Here is a 15,629-nt window from a genome sequence, read left to right on the forward strand (position 1 = left end):
TCCTCATTTGAGCCTTCCAGGCATATGGCATGGGTTTGAACCTGGTGCAGTCCCCACTGAATCCTCCTCCTTTCTACTGAGAGCTGCACCTGCCAGTGTAGGAGTTCTTGCACTCAACAGCTTCTCCAATGACAGAGCAACTTCCTCAGCCGTGACTTCAGTTTCAGGGGGCTTTTTCCTTTTCTAAATAATTTCCACCCCTTTGATGTGGTGAAGTTTTTAATACATACAATTCTTAAAAAAAAAAAAAAAAATCTTTTGTGGAAACTGGATGTAATGAAGTCAGTCAAAGAGCACCTTAAGTACCAGTCTGAAGATGAAAACTTCACTTGCCTTTGTTCTCGGAGAGTTTCAGTTTCCCAAGTGAAAGATTTTAGAGCACAGGAAAAAGATTCTTCACATAATCTAGGAAACCCAGGCTGCCAATTGCAGAGTGTGGATTTAATTTATAATTCTTATGAAAAGACTTTTTATATTTCATCCATGACCGTCCGTAATTGTTTACTATGAACACTTTGCTGCAAACTCCATTCCTGAACTTGTCGAGCAGTAAAACCTGTTGCAAGTGAACACCAGAGGGAGCAGTGAACATTCGTCTGGTAGATAGGTTTTAAATTGGACATGGAACAATATGGTACAGGAAACCTTGCGGAAACTTAAAAATGGTTATTGGGGGCTCTATATTACAGCTAGAATACATTGCTAATCCAATCTAATTGCCCACCAGAACAGGGTCAACAAAAAATAAAAACAAGTGTGCAGATACACTTTGAATGATGCAAGCTTAGTTGTGCCACATCTGCCACCACCTCACTCCACTTTCTGATGACACCAAAAGATTTATAAACTCTTCTGAGACTATAAAGCTTTTACACAAAATGCTGGTATACGTTTAGATAGATTATATGGAACTGAAAATATACCCAAGAAAGAAGAGACGGACACAAAATGGAATGTGAAAAAACCCAGGCATTCTTATATATAAACACACAGTTCAAACTCTGTAAGATAAAAACCAAGAAGAGAGTTAAGACACATAAGAGAAGATGAAATCAAGAATAAATACACCAACATATCAGCAATGAACAAGTAATTACAGCATTATCTCAAATATTATTCTACTAATCCGCCAAAGACAGTTAAAAATGCTTGCAAAGACAACAATAGAAGCGTGGTTACAATCATAAAAACACAGATCAGAAAGCTCCCACCATACATAAATAAAAGCCCCCAAAACACTTTAAGGAACTGAACAAAAAAAAGAAAATTTAATTTTTCTCGGGCCTTCATCTTTGCACTACAGCATGCAGCCTACCAGATGTAGGAGTTCCTGGGGTATTTCTCACCAGGACCCTGACTTCAGCAGGGGTTCCGAGGGCTTTAATTCCCTGATCCAGAAACAGAACGGCTCCTTCCACATCTGCTAGACACCTGGATTAAACTGGTTTCTCAGATTGCCCCAATATGAGTCATAGCATTCAAGGCCATGATAGTTAGCCTGTTTTTGTGCCACTCCAGAAAAGCTTGGCTCACCATACTGTGCCGAGTGCAACCCAGAACTGCAGACATCATAAACCCTTCAGTTCTGACTGCAAGGGGTTCCTTGCAAGCACCCGTGTCTCACGCAAGAGACGAAGCTGACCTGTAGCAGAAGTCTGCTCAGCATGTGGCTTCATTACCTGTCTGGAGAACACTGATTAAAACTGACCATTTTCACACAGCACTTCATTTAACGAAGACATTTGCATTCTCCCCCATGGAGAAGATTTGCTTATAAAGACTCTGTCTAAAGGACAATCAGAGCAAGCTCTGATGATGATGGATCGCTGGTGATGAAATGAGCTTTTTAATACTGCAGTTCCAGATGTTGCTACAGAGGCCAGTTCTTGTGAGCCACTGCAGAAGTGTGCTGGCAGCACATTCTTATAAGCATGGATGACGCCCTGTTGCTCAGACATCTATACATTCCAATCATACAGACTTTAGCATTGACTCAAAAACCTGCTTTAGTTTTTTGTGTTGAATGAGCAACAGCTGCAACTGGAAACAGAAACACATGAGAGAAGTTCTTAACACAAGAACACACCACCCCAAGGCTATCCTTGCATAGCGTTTTCCTCTAGCCCACAGCCTACACTCTTTCTCCCTTGGATTAACACAGCTAGTCACTGTACTCACTGTGTGCCACTATTTGCTCATAGCTGAACATACAAACTTGGCATGTAAGAAATGGCTCTCAGAAGAACTGTGAAGGAAAATCTAGACTTCTGGGTATTTGGTATGTCTCTAATTTTGGCTGCTGTCATGCCAGGCACTTAGCACAGATGATGTGCCATGCTTTGAATCTGCACCATCTGCTGCTCATTAGCTGACAAAGGCAGCAACATGCCATCTCTCCACTAGCTGTTGCTCATTAGCTGACAAAAGCCATCTTCAGTGTTCACATTGTTCTTTCTGTAATAATGTAATACAAAGATGTACAAAGAGCAGAGGAAACAAAGATGACAGAGTAAATTATAAGCTTAACTAAGAACATTAGTGTCCTGGTTTCAGCTGGTATAGAGTTAATTTTCTTCTTAGTAGCTAGTACAGTGCTGCGTTTTAAATTTAGTATGAGAACAGTGTTGATAACACACTGATATTTTTGGTTGTTGCTAAGTAATGTTTATACTAAGACAAGGACTTTTCAGTTTCTTAGGTCCTGCCAGCAAGAAGGCCACAGGAGTGCAAGAAATTGGGAGGGGACACAGCCAGGACAGCTGACCCGAACTGGCCAAAAGGGTACAACATCATGTTCAGTATATAAAATAGGGGAGTTGGCTGGGACCTGCCAGCCACTGCTTGGGGACTACAGCTGGGCACTGGTCAGTGGGTCGTGAGCAACTGTATTGTACATCACTTGGGTTTTTTTTTTCCCTTCTGGATTTTATTCCTTTCTCCCTCTCTCTCCCTTTCTCATTACAATTATTTTAAATTACTAAATTGTTCTTATCTCAACCAACAAGTTTTACCTTTTCCCCCATATCTCCTCCCCATTCCTATTGGGTGGGAGGCAGCCAGCGAGCAGCTGTGTGGTACTTAGTTACTGGCCGGGGTTAAACCACAATTAGTGTACTCTCATATCTCAAGGAGAGAAATCCTTCCAACAGCTGGATGCAGGTCTTGGTACCAAAGGAGTTTGTCAGCAGGCAGGTAAAAAGGTCAGCACTAAAGATAATCCATTTATCTCAAAATGTTTTGAAACATGTAAGCACACATTTCTAAACTCTTTCCATCCAGGTTCTCTATTTTGTGCCATTTTGGATCTTCTGTATCTGACAACAGAGTGGCTGACAGCATACAGCTCCCACCTTGACCAGTGTGAGCATGAATCCATAAGCTCTGCAGGAAAGTCCCGTTGGTAAAGATTCTGCATTTGTCAAGAGGAGCCTCAGCTTCCATTACAAATCATCTACACAGCTAAAAAGCAACAGTAGTAGTAGTAGTAGTAGTTAAAAGCCCACTAACATTTAAAAGAAACCGGCATGACCGTTACTGGACTACACAGGTTGATGAGCAATCCAACCGATGAGAACCAGCAGAGTCAGGGGGAATGAACTACAAAAGCGTTCTCCATTTTGGGAGACACATTGATACTAGCAGATTACTCAAGCTACAGAGAACTGGAAATACTCACAAAACATTTACACTGCTATGGTCAATTAATTCTTTTTCAAGCTCAATTAGTGGCTTGGAGGAAAAGCCAAAGAGATACTCTGCTTCAAGGAGAAGCAGTTCTTATTTACAATGAGAAGTCACCGTCTCAGCTTATTTCCTCCCTCTTAGGCCTTTTCTCAACAGCCCCCCCCAGACAAAACCAGGTAAATTTTTTTCTGTCATCACAGCACCATGACAGAAGGCAAGAGTACAAGAAGTGTTCTGTGCACTAAACAGCATACAGATAGCTGGTATGGGAAGCGTTAAACTGATCACGGGTCAGGGCACAGAGGAAGCAAGAAAGATGACAGATGGTATGGATTCTGGCAAGCACGGGAGACGATGAAAAAGCCCACAAAATAACATGGTTAATAGAGATAGTCCTTCAAAGCAGGAGTCAGAAAAAGGACAAAAGGAAGAGAGGGAAGAGATAAGACATGAATGGACAAGGTGCCAGTAATTGTGCTTTGCATCTTATTTCATCCTCACACCCAAACCAGCACTTTTCACTTGCTGGCCACAGAAAGTGAGAACCAGACCATAAATTCTAAGTTTTCCTGTTTGAAGGGGAACACACAGACGAGGTAGTACAGCAATAGAATTGATAAAACATTGCTGGGCATCGACATTCAACTGAAAGGCAGTCCAAAGAAAGAGAGAAAGACTTTGCACATAACCACACAGGAGCACGCATGAAACTTCCTCAGTGGTCATGCCAAAATGCAGCATACTTGTCTTCACAGAAATAGCAGTTCACAGTACCAAATGAATCCTGTAACTGAACTCCTATTCACACACAAACACTTTAAAGCAAGGTTAAAGCCTTTTAATCTGAACTAGTTAGTTGATGAATTACAAACAAAGCATCTTAAAGCACAGCTCATAGTAGTAACACACTGGGAACTCAGCCATTGCATGCTGCTGCTAATGCAACTCTTACAGCTTTGCCTTGACTATCCACAGCTCAGCTATTGCAAAGCAACATCACAGCAGAAAACAACTCCAATTTTGCTGCAAGGTATGCTCTAGTAAGTAGAGCCCTATTCTGATAGGATAAGTTTTGTTACCTTCCTCCTAAAACAATTAAAAAAATGTTATATTTATACACACACACACTCCAGCCCTTGTAAGGCTAGCTTGACACTTTCAAGCATGGCTGTCGTCCCTGGAGTTGCCTGATACAAGTAACACAACACACACTGATACAACAATAGCACCACATGTGATACACACACACACACACACATTTTGAATGCCAACTGTTCTTACTTTTCAGTTGCTGTTTCTGCAGTCAAGAACAATAATTCCTGGGCTCCTACGTTTCCCCTCTGCCACTCACTAAGACCAGAGGATCTCAATGTTCATCACATTGCACATCTTTACAAATTGTTTTGTTCAGCTTCTATCTCATCACTGGAAGCTGATCATGTACTAGGAAAAAATTTTTCCCAGTGCACATATTTAAACTCTAGAATAGGTGCCCAGTGAAGCTGCGGACTCTTCATCCTTGGTAATGTGCAAAACTTGACTTAGACAAGGTGCTGAGCAACCCTGATCCAAGTTAGTCCTGCCCTGAGCAGACAGCTGGACCAAATGACCTCCAGAGTCCTTTCCAGCCTATAATAATGTAGGAGCCTATCTTTACAGATTGACATAAACTGGAGGGGGGAGAAAAGACGTGATTTTTCTCCTTCCTTCTCCCTTCTCAGAAGACACTAGGGCTGCCTTTCAATGCCTTAATTTTGGGCTAGGAACTCCTCTAACACCAGATTTGTGCTGCATAAGCCCATCCAAATTTTGATTACTTTCTGATGTAAAAGACTGCTTGCTAACACTATAACAGTACACCGTAAGAATGGGACCATTTTCAAAATTCATCGAAAGAGCAAGCGAAACTTTTTTTAGCTACATACATATGTGAGCATATGTGGCACTTACACACAGTGTAAGTGACTGAATTGTCCCTCTAAAGGTATTAGCAAGACTAGGTGCTTAGCTGGATTCAAAAGGGATGTTTCCTGGGCCACAAGGATCATCCATGCTTGAGACAGTAATCCAACTTCCTCAATTCAGACATAAAACAACAACTAACAACAGAAAACCTTCCCAGCCTCCTTACTAATGCTGTAATTCTTTTCTCCCAGTGACTCCTCTCACACCCCATGTCTCTGCCATATTACACTGACTGTAGCTACACCGGCATATTCAGCACCCCATACACACGGTGGTTAGTTCATTAGATATACTTCTTATGGCAGCATACACAGAGTTAAAAGCTGCCTACTGGAACAGAGAGGATGGAGATGCAGAACAGGCAGCTTGAAGCTCTCTGGATGCATTACAGAACCTTGTCTGCATGAACATTAATTTCTTGTTTGAAGATTCAAGTAAGCACTTATTTCCATTCTGTTTTGGCTTATCTGACCTGTTAACAGCAGGCTAGCACAGAATAAGAATCCCTTGCTCTCCGTCCTGTCTCTTTTCCATGCTAATTTCACATTTATGAAGGTGATCAGATAGCGGATAGATGTATGGGAAGAGGAAAAAATAGTCTAATTATCTCTGTTAATTTGGGCAGGATCAAAAGGATGCTCATCCAGAAAACCATCAGCCAGTCAAGTGGGCTGGAAGTATTTAAAGAAAAGGAAAAAAAAAGGACAATTCTGCAGAAACTTAAATTCATAGTTGTGGCATAGCCTAGATCAGTGAGCTTCATTTGAGGTGGTTGTGACAAGAACAACTTTTATAACTGTCATTTTCCAGCTATTTATATTTTATTGTCAGTTACTATGTTCATTACTGTCTGCAATTCACTAGATCAAACCTATTTTGGTAAGGAAATTTTTTAACAGAGTCACAAAGCATATTTTCCTGTTGCTGATTCATGGGTAAATACCCAGCACAGCCTTCATTAAGAAAAACTTCTTTAACGTTAATGAAAATCTTCATTAAGATTTTATAGTTGTACCACTGAAACAAAATTCATGCAAGGCAGAGGATGAAAACATTCTTAAAGATAGAAAGTGTTGTGATTTGCTATCCTATAAAAACAGAAGTACCATCATTCAGCTTGTTTTAAAAACTTGAAACAGAATACCAGAAGTCATGCTAGCAGCATATTCAGGACCCAAATAATGAGGAACCTGAGAGTTACATAGCTGTTACAATCAGGAACATCTCAATGACAGGTACACTTTGAACTCTGGACATTTTTTATTCTTGCCAAAGCTCCCACTAATTTAAATTCAGCTAGGTTTTAAACAGATATGCATGACAATGATCAATCCTTGCAACAGGTCCGTCCTTTTCTAAGATGTTAAAAGCTAAGAAAAAGAAAGTTAACCTGTCTTCAGTGTTGTAACATCAGCCTGATGCTTTATAAAAATTGCAAAGCATCAGATATTTTATACAGATGCTTTTAATGCCTTAGAAAGGGAGAAAAGCTCACTGGCTTTAAGTAGAACTATGTATGGAGATTTCCACAACATAGTTATTAAAGCCCCCTTATTTTAAGAGGGATGGATAACTGGAGTTAAAGAAGAAATATCAAGTTGAAAAAGCAAGAGTATTTAACAAAACATGGTATTTCTAGTCAGTTAATTTGGAAGAAGCTATTCTTTCTTCCCTCTGCTCCAGAAGCGAAGCTAATAATGTCTTGAAGTGTCCTGGGAAAGGTAAGCTTATCATTTGGTTTAAGTTTAATGAAAAACGCCATAAAGTACATATGTAAAGCAGCAACATCTGTTAGACGAAAAGCAGTAACTTACTTGTCAGAAATTACTCAGTTGCTATAGAACCACATGAAATTTAAGGATTTTCCTACTCCCAACTAGATTTCAAATCATAGCGTTATGCTGCAGCATAATCTTGCTGTCTAGGTAAAACATGTAGGCTAGAAAGTTTCACACTAACTAATGGCTCAACAATAATATTTAAGTTTAATTAAACTAAAGCTTAATTAATGCTAAGAAAAAGATGAAGTCACAGGGGAGAACCAGATCCAACTTTTTTGAACTCTCTAGAACTGGGAGTTCTATAGGGAGGTTTAAAACATGTAAACATTATTAGCCAATTCATTTGGTCTTTTCCAGAAAGTTAGTATTATATTTCAAAGGATTAAAAATTACAACAGGAGAGAGCAAAGATAACAGCATACAGTCAACAATTTTGAAATGAAAGGGACTAATCTTGATGGTAGCAAACATCAACTTACAGCACTAAGCCACTGTGCTGAAGCGTATACACAGAATTCCTAAAAATCACAGCGCATCACTATTCCACTAGTTGTAAGTCAAGTCTGTCTCAAATTATCCATCTGTGAATAGGGGTTTAGGTACCTGCTACCAACCTCTGTATTAAAATAGGACAATTTGAAGAGCATTAAAGACCTGAAATAATAAGAGAGGCTGTACATTTTTTCTAACGACAGCTAAATTACAAAAGTGGAAGTAGCTTTGTTACTTACCTAATACACACTACAGAACATGCCAGTAACACTACCTAGCGAAGCTTTGTGATATTAAACATGTTAAGGTCATAGCAACAGTCACTTACGGCATTCCTTCTCATCACTGTCATCAAAGCAGTCTGGAAGCCCATCACACTGCCAGGCCCCTGGGATACAGCGCCCATTACTGCACATGAAGTTTCCAGGAATGTTGCATTCATTTGTGAAGTTATTCCCAGGCAACAGTTGGCTTTCTGCAAGAAACAAAAAAAGAAGGAAGTTTACAGGGGATGCTTAAAAAAGCAGCAAAAGCAGTCACTGAGCAAGCTGTTTATCAGTGGTTGAATGAAGACAAGACAAATGGATCTTGACCATGGTTATTTTGTCATTATCCTACCAATATCCTGAGTATGGTACTTGGAAGCACTTTCTTTTTCCTAAATTATCATTTTACCTGTTCTCCATTCATACTCCCCATTTCACAGATTTCTTTCTTCCTGTTCGCTTTCTAAGAACATACATGAGGCCTTTATGTATCCTCAGATCAAAGCACAGTTTGTTAAAAAAAAAATAAAAATCTCTCCACAGGGTTGGTCTAAACACAAGTAAAATAGGTGAGGCTACAAAAACTCGGCTCCATAGTCCAATGCTTTTGTCAGATCAGTACTTAGCTTGCACAGTATTTGTGGTTGTTGTTGTTACCCAAGGGCTACAAACTAGGTAACACATTGACTAATTCATACTAGGTTTTCAATTAAGTTTGAAACATAGTGCTGCTAACCAAAGTAGGAATTGAGCTTCTTGGTGTTAATATAGTCACCTGGCATACATCTGTCCACAGGCTAGTAAAGCAGTTGGCACACTGAGTGTCTGCCAAGTGGAAGGAGTTACTAGTAGCAGGATACTGGAGATCAAAAGAACCGTGCTGGAGGGAAAGCTAGAGATTTACTTCAAGGTTAAGGACAGCTCTGACCAGTCATTTTAATCTATCCTGTTGCCCACTTTGTGTATTGTTTTTAGAATGCAGATATCCAAGGAACACAAACTTCAGTGAAGGAAGATAAGGACACTCAATGGTTTTAACAAGCATCCAAATAGCACATCATGTTGTTGAGCTGGGGGGAAGCTACAAGACAAGGCAGAGGATGAGAGAACGAATATGCCCTCCTCTTCCTCTGTCACATTCCACGCTAGTCCCAGACAACAAACACTCGAAGAGGCAAAAACCAGAAATACAAACCTTCCCATATAAGGGTGGTAGTGTCACAAAAATATGCCCCCTCCCAATCACATACCTTCATGGTTCGAAACCAAGAAGAAATTAAGCTGACGTGCAACTTAATCATTTACCGATTTTGAGGATAATTGCATGATTTTTGGAACCCTGTAGAAGTGGAGAGCTGCAGTCAGTTCCCTCCATTGTCCACCCTACACCAGCTTGCCTTCTGCTCTGTTGGAGTCTAGCTGCTGCCTCTCCCCAGGAAGGCCTGAGCACCAGGGGCGTGGAGAAGCACTTACAAACACTGCACAGCGAGTGCCCCATTCTTCAATGCAGCACAGAGCAGATCACAGCTGCCAGCATGAGCACTTTCAGGGAAGACTCTTTCCTAGCTCATTCCTGCAGTCCCAGGGAGGAATCTGTTCCGTACAAGCATCTTTGGAGAACTCAGCTGCCAAAACAAGCCTATAAGCATGGGGCTTTCCAGAAACCCAGATGGTTCCCTTCTTCCCCAGCAGCATAGCAAAATGCTCCATCCCTGACACAGGCAAAGCTACTACATTTTACAACGTTGTTTCAAAAGACATGACAGGAATGCTTTGGGGAGGTATTTTTTGAAGTCTATGTCTGCCATAAACAACCTATGTCCTCTCCAATGTTATTTCTTGCAAATGGCTGACTGTCCTGGGGACGTTTTAAGAATCTGCCAGCATGGAGCAGATACCTTCACAGAAATGTGCCCTGAGCTGTTAAAAAGACAAGGTAGTTGAGAAAAAAGGTAGAAATAAGGTCTTTTGAGGCAGATGAGGCAATCTCAGCCACTGGCCACACACTCAAGAGCTACCTGTAATCCTGGTGTAGCACCTGACAGAAAAAGACAGCCAGCAAAAGGCAAGCCCAGGCTATGCAGCTGGAAATTTGATGTCTTTTTGATTTTAGCAGTTTCATTCAAACCTCAGTTTCATTCCCTGCAACACTGCTCTTCTGATCAAGAACAGGTTTGGTCTCTACACCATGACCGGAAAAGGCTACAACCTAGAGCACACGGGAAGCAGCTCAGCTCCAGCCCACTCAAGCAGAGCCTTCACTGCTCTCAGCAGGCCCCAGGGAAACACTGTACCCAATTCTACTTCATGCCCGAGTCCTTAAATCAGTAATGGGAACTGTTTGTCCTTGGCTAGTCCTGATGTGAAACACCAAACAGATAAGGTGCTGTCAATAACCACCCCTGCGCCAGTGCAGCCTTACAGCATCACTGTTCCGTGAGGTCTGCAGTTGTATGTTCAACCAACAAGGGGGTTTTTTGTTTTAATTATTTGGGTTTTTTCCTGAAACCAGCAACTGAACACATTCAGATCAGTCTTCATATCATTGGCCTATAGCTGGTAAGTAATCAGCAAACTAAAATTGCCACTCTCAAACAGCTACAGAGGGTGAAACTGTCAGCATTACAGAACCTCCTATTAGCAAACAACTCCCAGTGTGCTAGTAACACCTCTGCCTGCAAATGGAGAAAACCTACCCCAATATTACAAAACTATGGCATGCCATCACCAGGTCAAGATATGAAAGAGATGAGATACCTGGGTATTCTTTGCAATAGAAAGGCACAGCCAATATGCCATGTTCTCAAGTTTGTTATAAAGCATCCAAGAGCAGAACCTAAATCCTTTCCCCACGCTCCCACCAAAAAATAGCTTTCAGGTCAATATGGTGCCACCAGAAGACTTTCCTGGAAGTTGTCATAACTTTTATTAGAGCAAATTTACAAGTTCTCAAATATTACAAAACAGAAGTGTCCTGGCTAAGAATAAATCTCTGATGTAAAACAGAGTTACTTCAAGCTTTACAAAAGAAGTAGGAATTACCAAGGCTTTTGCTCTCTCAAAACCTAAGCACCTAGGTAGTACACTTAGGCAGGAACATAAAAAAGATGCCATTTTCATGGCATCTCTCTGTTGTTCTGCACCTGCCTTCCTGACTAACCTCATAAGTACATCTCTCATCCAACCTGCTCTACTTCCACACAGAAGCTGCATCTATTCAAAATGAAAAATCCTGTGTCAACACTTAAGTGAGACCTCTTCTAGCTAGCAAGTTCCAAGCTAAGAATCAACACCAGGTCTCACAGCTACCTGCCCTAACTACAGAACTTTCTTCTCCCACCTAAGCATCATAGTGTCCCTGAGAAAACATAACTAGATGCATTTCAAGTACTGTAACTCCTCCTGTGTAGAGTAACTGAAGTTCAGCTGCTGACAGATCTACTGCTGTTACTTTGCCTGAAAAGCTTTACCCATGATCTCCTTTAACACTTCTTTAAGGACAAAATTTAGACCAAGCCAAATCATTTAAGAAATTTTTAGTTTCAAAAAGCAAAAAGACAGAAACCAAGAAACACTACCACCACCCTCCACAAAAAAAAAAAGCAAGCTAAACTCCTGTTACTTTTAACAACTCCTTGAAATAAACACTATACTTCTACCCTACTAAACTGAAGCAGCATTCCAGAAACAGATACCAAATGTTATTTGTTAACCAGAATTTTTTTTGTTTATAAGATCTCCTTTGTCACAAAATAAATTGATCCTCAACGTTCTTCTAAAGCAAGGATGTATTACTAACCTTTTCACCAAACAGGAAACAAAAGATACTGGCAGATCAAGTTACTTGGCCACAGCCCTACACAAGCTTTGCTGCGGAATGGGAACGCTGAACTCTTGACTCAATCCAATTTCAAAGCAACAGCTATTTCTCTTAAAACATGACCTTCATCAGCTGTCAGAACAGAGTTGCAGGTTACCGACAGCAATTTGAGAGTCATAGTCAATGCATCTAGAAACTTGTTACATGCATTACTCCATCTCCAAAAAATCCATTGGTGGATAAATAACTGTCAAAACAATTGCACATGTGGAACCATTTTAAATCATATTGCTCCTTTTGCTTCCTTCACTTTGCAAGTCTACTCTATGGGATGTAAAAACCCTCAAAGAAATCCTCAGTGCAGTCATAACCTCCCAACCCTCAGGAATGCAATGTTCCTGCCGACTCTGCACACAGCCCACTGCATGACTCAGGGGGGCTCTGCGCACGCACATGAGGATGAGCAGTGTTACAGACACACACGGCAGACATGGAAAAGATCAAACTAGATCATCTTGTCCATTTTTCTGATAAGGTCTATACAGATGTCAGGTTTTGTGCAGCCAACATGCTATACTGCCTGTTGGCAGGGGCAGAAATTCCTTCAATCTGGCAGAGCTGGCATTCCAATAGTTGACATATTTACCCTGCAGCCTCTTTGACTTATTTTGAATTCAACCCAAATGTAAGTTACACGGATGTGTTCAGTTAAGTAAAGGAGAAAGGGAAGAAGGGGAAAGAAGTAGTCCATTTTCACTGCAACACATTGCTCACTTTAAGCAGCATACCATCTGGGCTGAATAAATAAAAAAGGGACTCGTGTTTCACTCTGGAGGGGCCTGAGTAAGTCAATCTGTTTTAACAACCACTTCCAAAAATGTTAGCATTTAAATATTTAATACTCACTGAAAAATAATCAGGGAAAAATAAATAACAGGACAAGTCATACTGAGCACTTCACACTGTGTTAAGAAAGCAAGTCAAGGATATCTTTCACAAAAAAACCTTTACCTGTAAGCACTCCAGAGAACTGTGCATGTTACAGAATAGATCACTACTGATAACACTGCTGCCTCTGTATCAGAAACTGTAATCAGTAAGAATAGGCAGTCACCCTGGCCAAGGAGGTTTTGAGGAAGAAATACAAGACACTTACATGCTCAACATCCTCGTGAACAATGCCAGTAACTTCAGCCTTATCGTCAAACAGGATGCATGAACAAACCTTTGGCATATCTTTTTTGGGAATCCTGGGATCTTCAGTGGATACTTTCAATGGATCGCTGCTTAAAGTTTTTCAGAAAGGAAAAGAATTGCTTTGATCCAGGCTGGTATGCAGCCGTGAGGCCAAAGGGTTACTAATGATACTTTTCTACCACGTGATGCATACAGAATGCTCCATAGTTGAATGAAATAATTCTTTCTTTCTGCTTGTTCCCTTGCCACTAAGGACGGATGTATCTTACCATACTTCTTTATGTTGACGTGAAGCATCTGACTCACTCCACATCTACTTTACAGATAACTGCTAATGCAGATGATGCACCCAGAAGAGGAATTCAAAAACTGAGTATGAGGAAACTCCAAACATTATGTTTCGCCTATAAACTTCAGTTTAACATGTACATACATAAATTCCACTGGCAACAGAAGTATGTTGTCAGCAAGATAACAGCAGTGAAATTAAGGCACTTTGGCTTAACACTCACTGCACTGAAACTGAAGACAGAGTGGATTTGTGCTTATGAGGGAACATCACAGTCAGGACTCCTGCAGCCACCCAGAGTCTGTGGCAATGAACTTAATCTCTTTACTACACTTCACCCATTGTTAAAATGAAAACTGGGCACTAGTGTTTAAGAGGAAGGTTCCATAATGAATTCAAGTATGTAGGGCATAAAAAGATTGCCCATTAATAGCACCAAACAGGTTAGGAAAGTACACTAACGAGGAATAAGCTTACTTTCCACATCTCCAATAAATATTCTTGATACCACCCAAAAAGTTGCTCACAGCTGAACGCTCATCAGCGTATCTCGTAAATCCCCACAAATGCTAGTCGTCAGCTTGATTTCCTTTCCTATGCGCTACTGCAAAGGTGCCTTGCCAGAATAGAAGAAAAGCATCCCACTGCCATTCAGGCTGCCTTTGGTAAGCAAAGAACAAGACAAGCTCTCTCTTGCTCTGCTGTGAAGCCTCTGACGATGCCTAAGTCTTCTGTCACAGGTAAAGGACACCTGCCAGTGATTACCTGACAACAAAAATCCCCTGGAAGTTTTAATCCCTGTCTTCCCCTATACTCATTTAAACTGCCTGATTACATCGCTTATAGAATCATAAAATGATTTAGGTTTGAAAAGACCTTTGAGATCATCAAATCCAACTGATGACCCAGGACTGCCAAGTCCATCACTAAACCATGTCCCTAAGCATCACATCTATGTGTTCTTTAAACTCCTCCAGGGATGGTGATTCCACCACCTCCCTGGGCAGCCTGTTCCAATGCTTGACCACACAATCTAAACCTCCCCCAGCCCAGCTTGAGGCCATTTCCTCTTGTCCTGTCCCTTGTTATCTGGGAGAAGAGACCTACTCCCACTTGTCCACAGCCTCCTTTCAAGTTGCTGTAGAGAGCAATAAGGACTCCCCCGGAGTCTCCTTTTCTCCAGGCTAACCAACCCCAGCTCCCTCAGCCGCTCATCACAAGACTTGTGCTCCAGACCCTTCACCAGCTTTGTTGCCCTTCTCTGGACACGCTCCAGCACCTCAATGTCCTTCTTGAAGTGAGTGGCCCAAAAATGAACACAGTACTGGAGGTGTGGCCTCACCAGCGCTGAGTACAGGGGGACAAATGCTGTTGGGTTCTCGGCCACCTGGGCACACTGCTGGCCCACGTTCAGCCGGCCGTCAGCCAGCACCCCCAGGCCCTTTTCCCCCAGGCACTTTCCAGCCGCTCTGCCCCCAACCTGTAACACTGCATTTTCTTAAGCAACATTAGAAACGATGAGGGTTATTTGTAAAGGCAGATTGACAGCCCCACTGCAATACGAGTGCTCAAAAATGTTTCTTCACTGAAGCAGCAGATAAATTAGTGATTATTCAAGGAACTGCTCGCTGTTCAGATTTGACTTCCCCTCCTTCAGTTTTCCAGCTGTGATCCCTGAGATGTGATACATTTGATATCTAGCACTTTCAAGATTTAAAATGGATCAGGCCTAGTCAAAAGAGTGGAAACTCCTATGGTTACTTCCAATTAAATACTAAATATTACTGAATCAAGTCAAAGTCAATGGGAAAACCCTTTTTAAAGCACTGAAAAGAATAGCTTCTTTAAATTTAGACAGAAAACTACAGTGGTGGAGAACACAGACAGCTATCGGATGCCCATCCTTCACTCATTAATTCCTCACAGCAAAAGCTGCCTTTATTGAACTGGAGAGCAATTAACACATCATGATCTCCACCATAAATAATACAACAAGCATAGAATAGAATATCTTTTTTCTAAATATCCTACAGTGTTAGTTCAAGCAGTTGGCACATTCCCCATAGTAGGTGGCTGCATTTCAGCACTTAGCCATGCAAGCCCCTGAATTAAATATAAACTTCTAAATCATTTCC

The 15,629-nt window shown here is 41.2% G+C and overlaps 1 protein-coding gene across 2 annotated transcripts in view; it reads right to left on the reverse strand.

The window, feature by feature from the left end:
* The window catches only part of LDLRAD3 (low density lipoprotein receptor class A domain containing 3), a 118,497-nt gene that overhangs the window by 69,502 nt on the left and 33,366 nt on the right, over positions 1–15,629 (reverse strand). For both annotated transcript variants that reach the window (XM_040601902.1, XM_040601901.1), the window contains exon 2: positions 8,251–8,397. In XM_040601902.1, the coding sequence (XP_040457836.1) occupies positions 8,251–8,397 (147 nt within the window). The remainder of the gene's footprint in view (positions 1–8,250; positions 8,398–15,629) is intronic.

This window comes from Falco naumanni, chromosome 7, assembly GCF_017639655.2.
Source record: "Falco naumanni isolate bFalNau1 chromosome 7, bFalNau1.pat, whole genome shotgun sequence".
Taxonomy (NCBI): Eukaryota; Metazoa; Chordata; class Aves; order Falconiformes; family Falconidae; genus Falco; species Falco naumanni.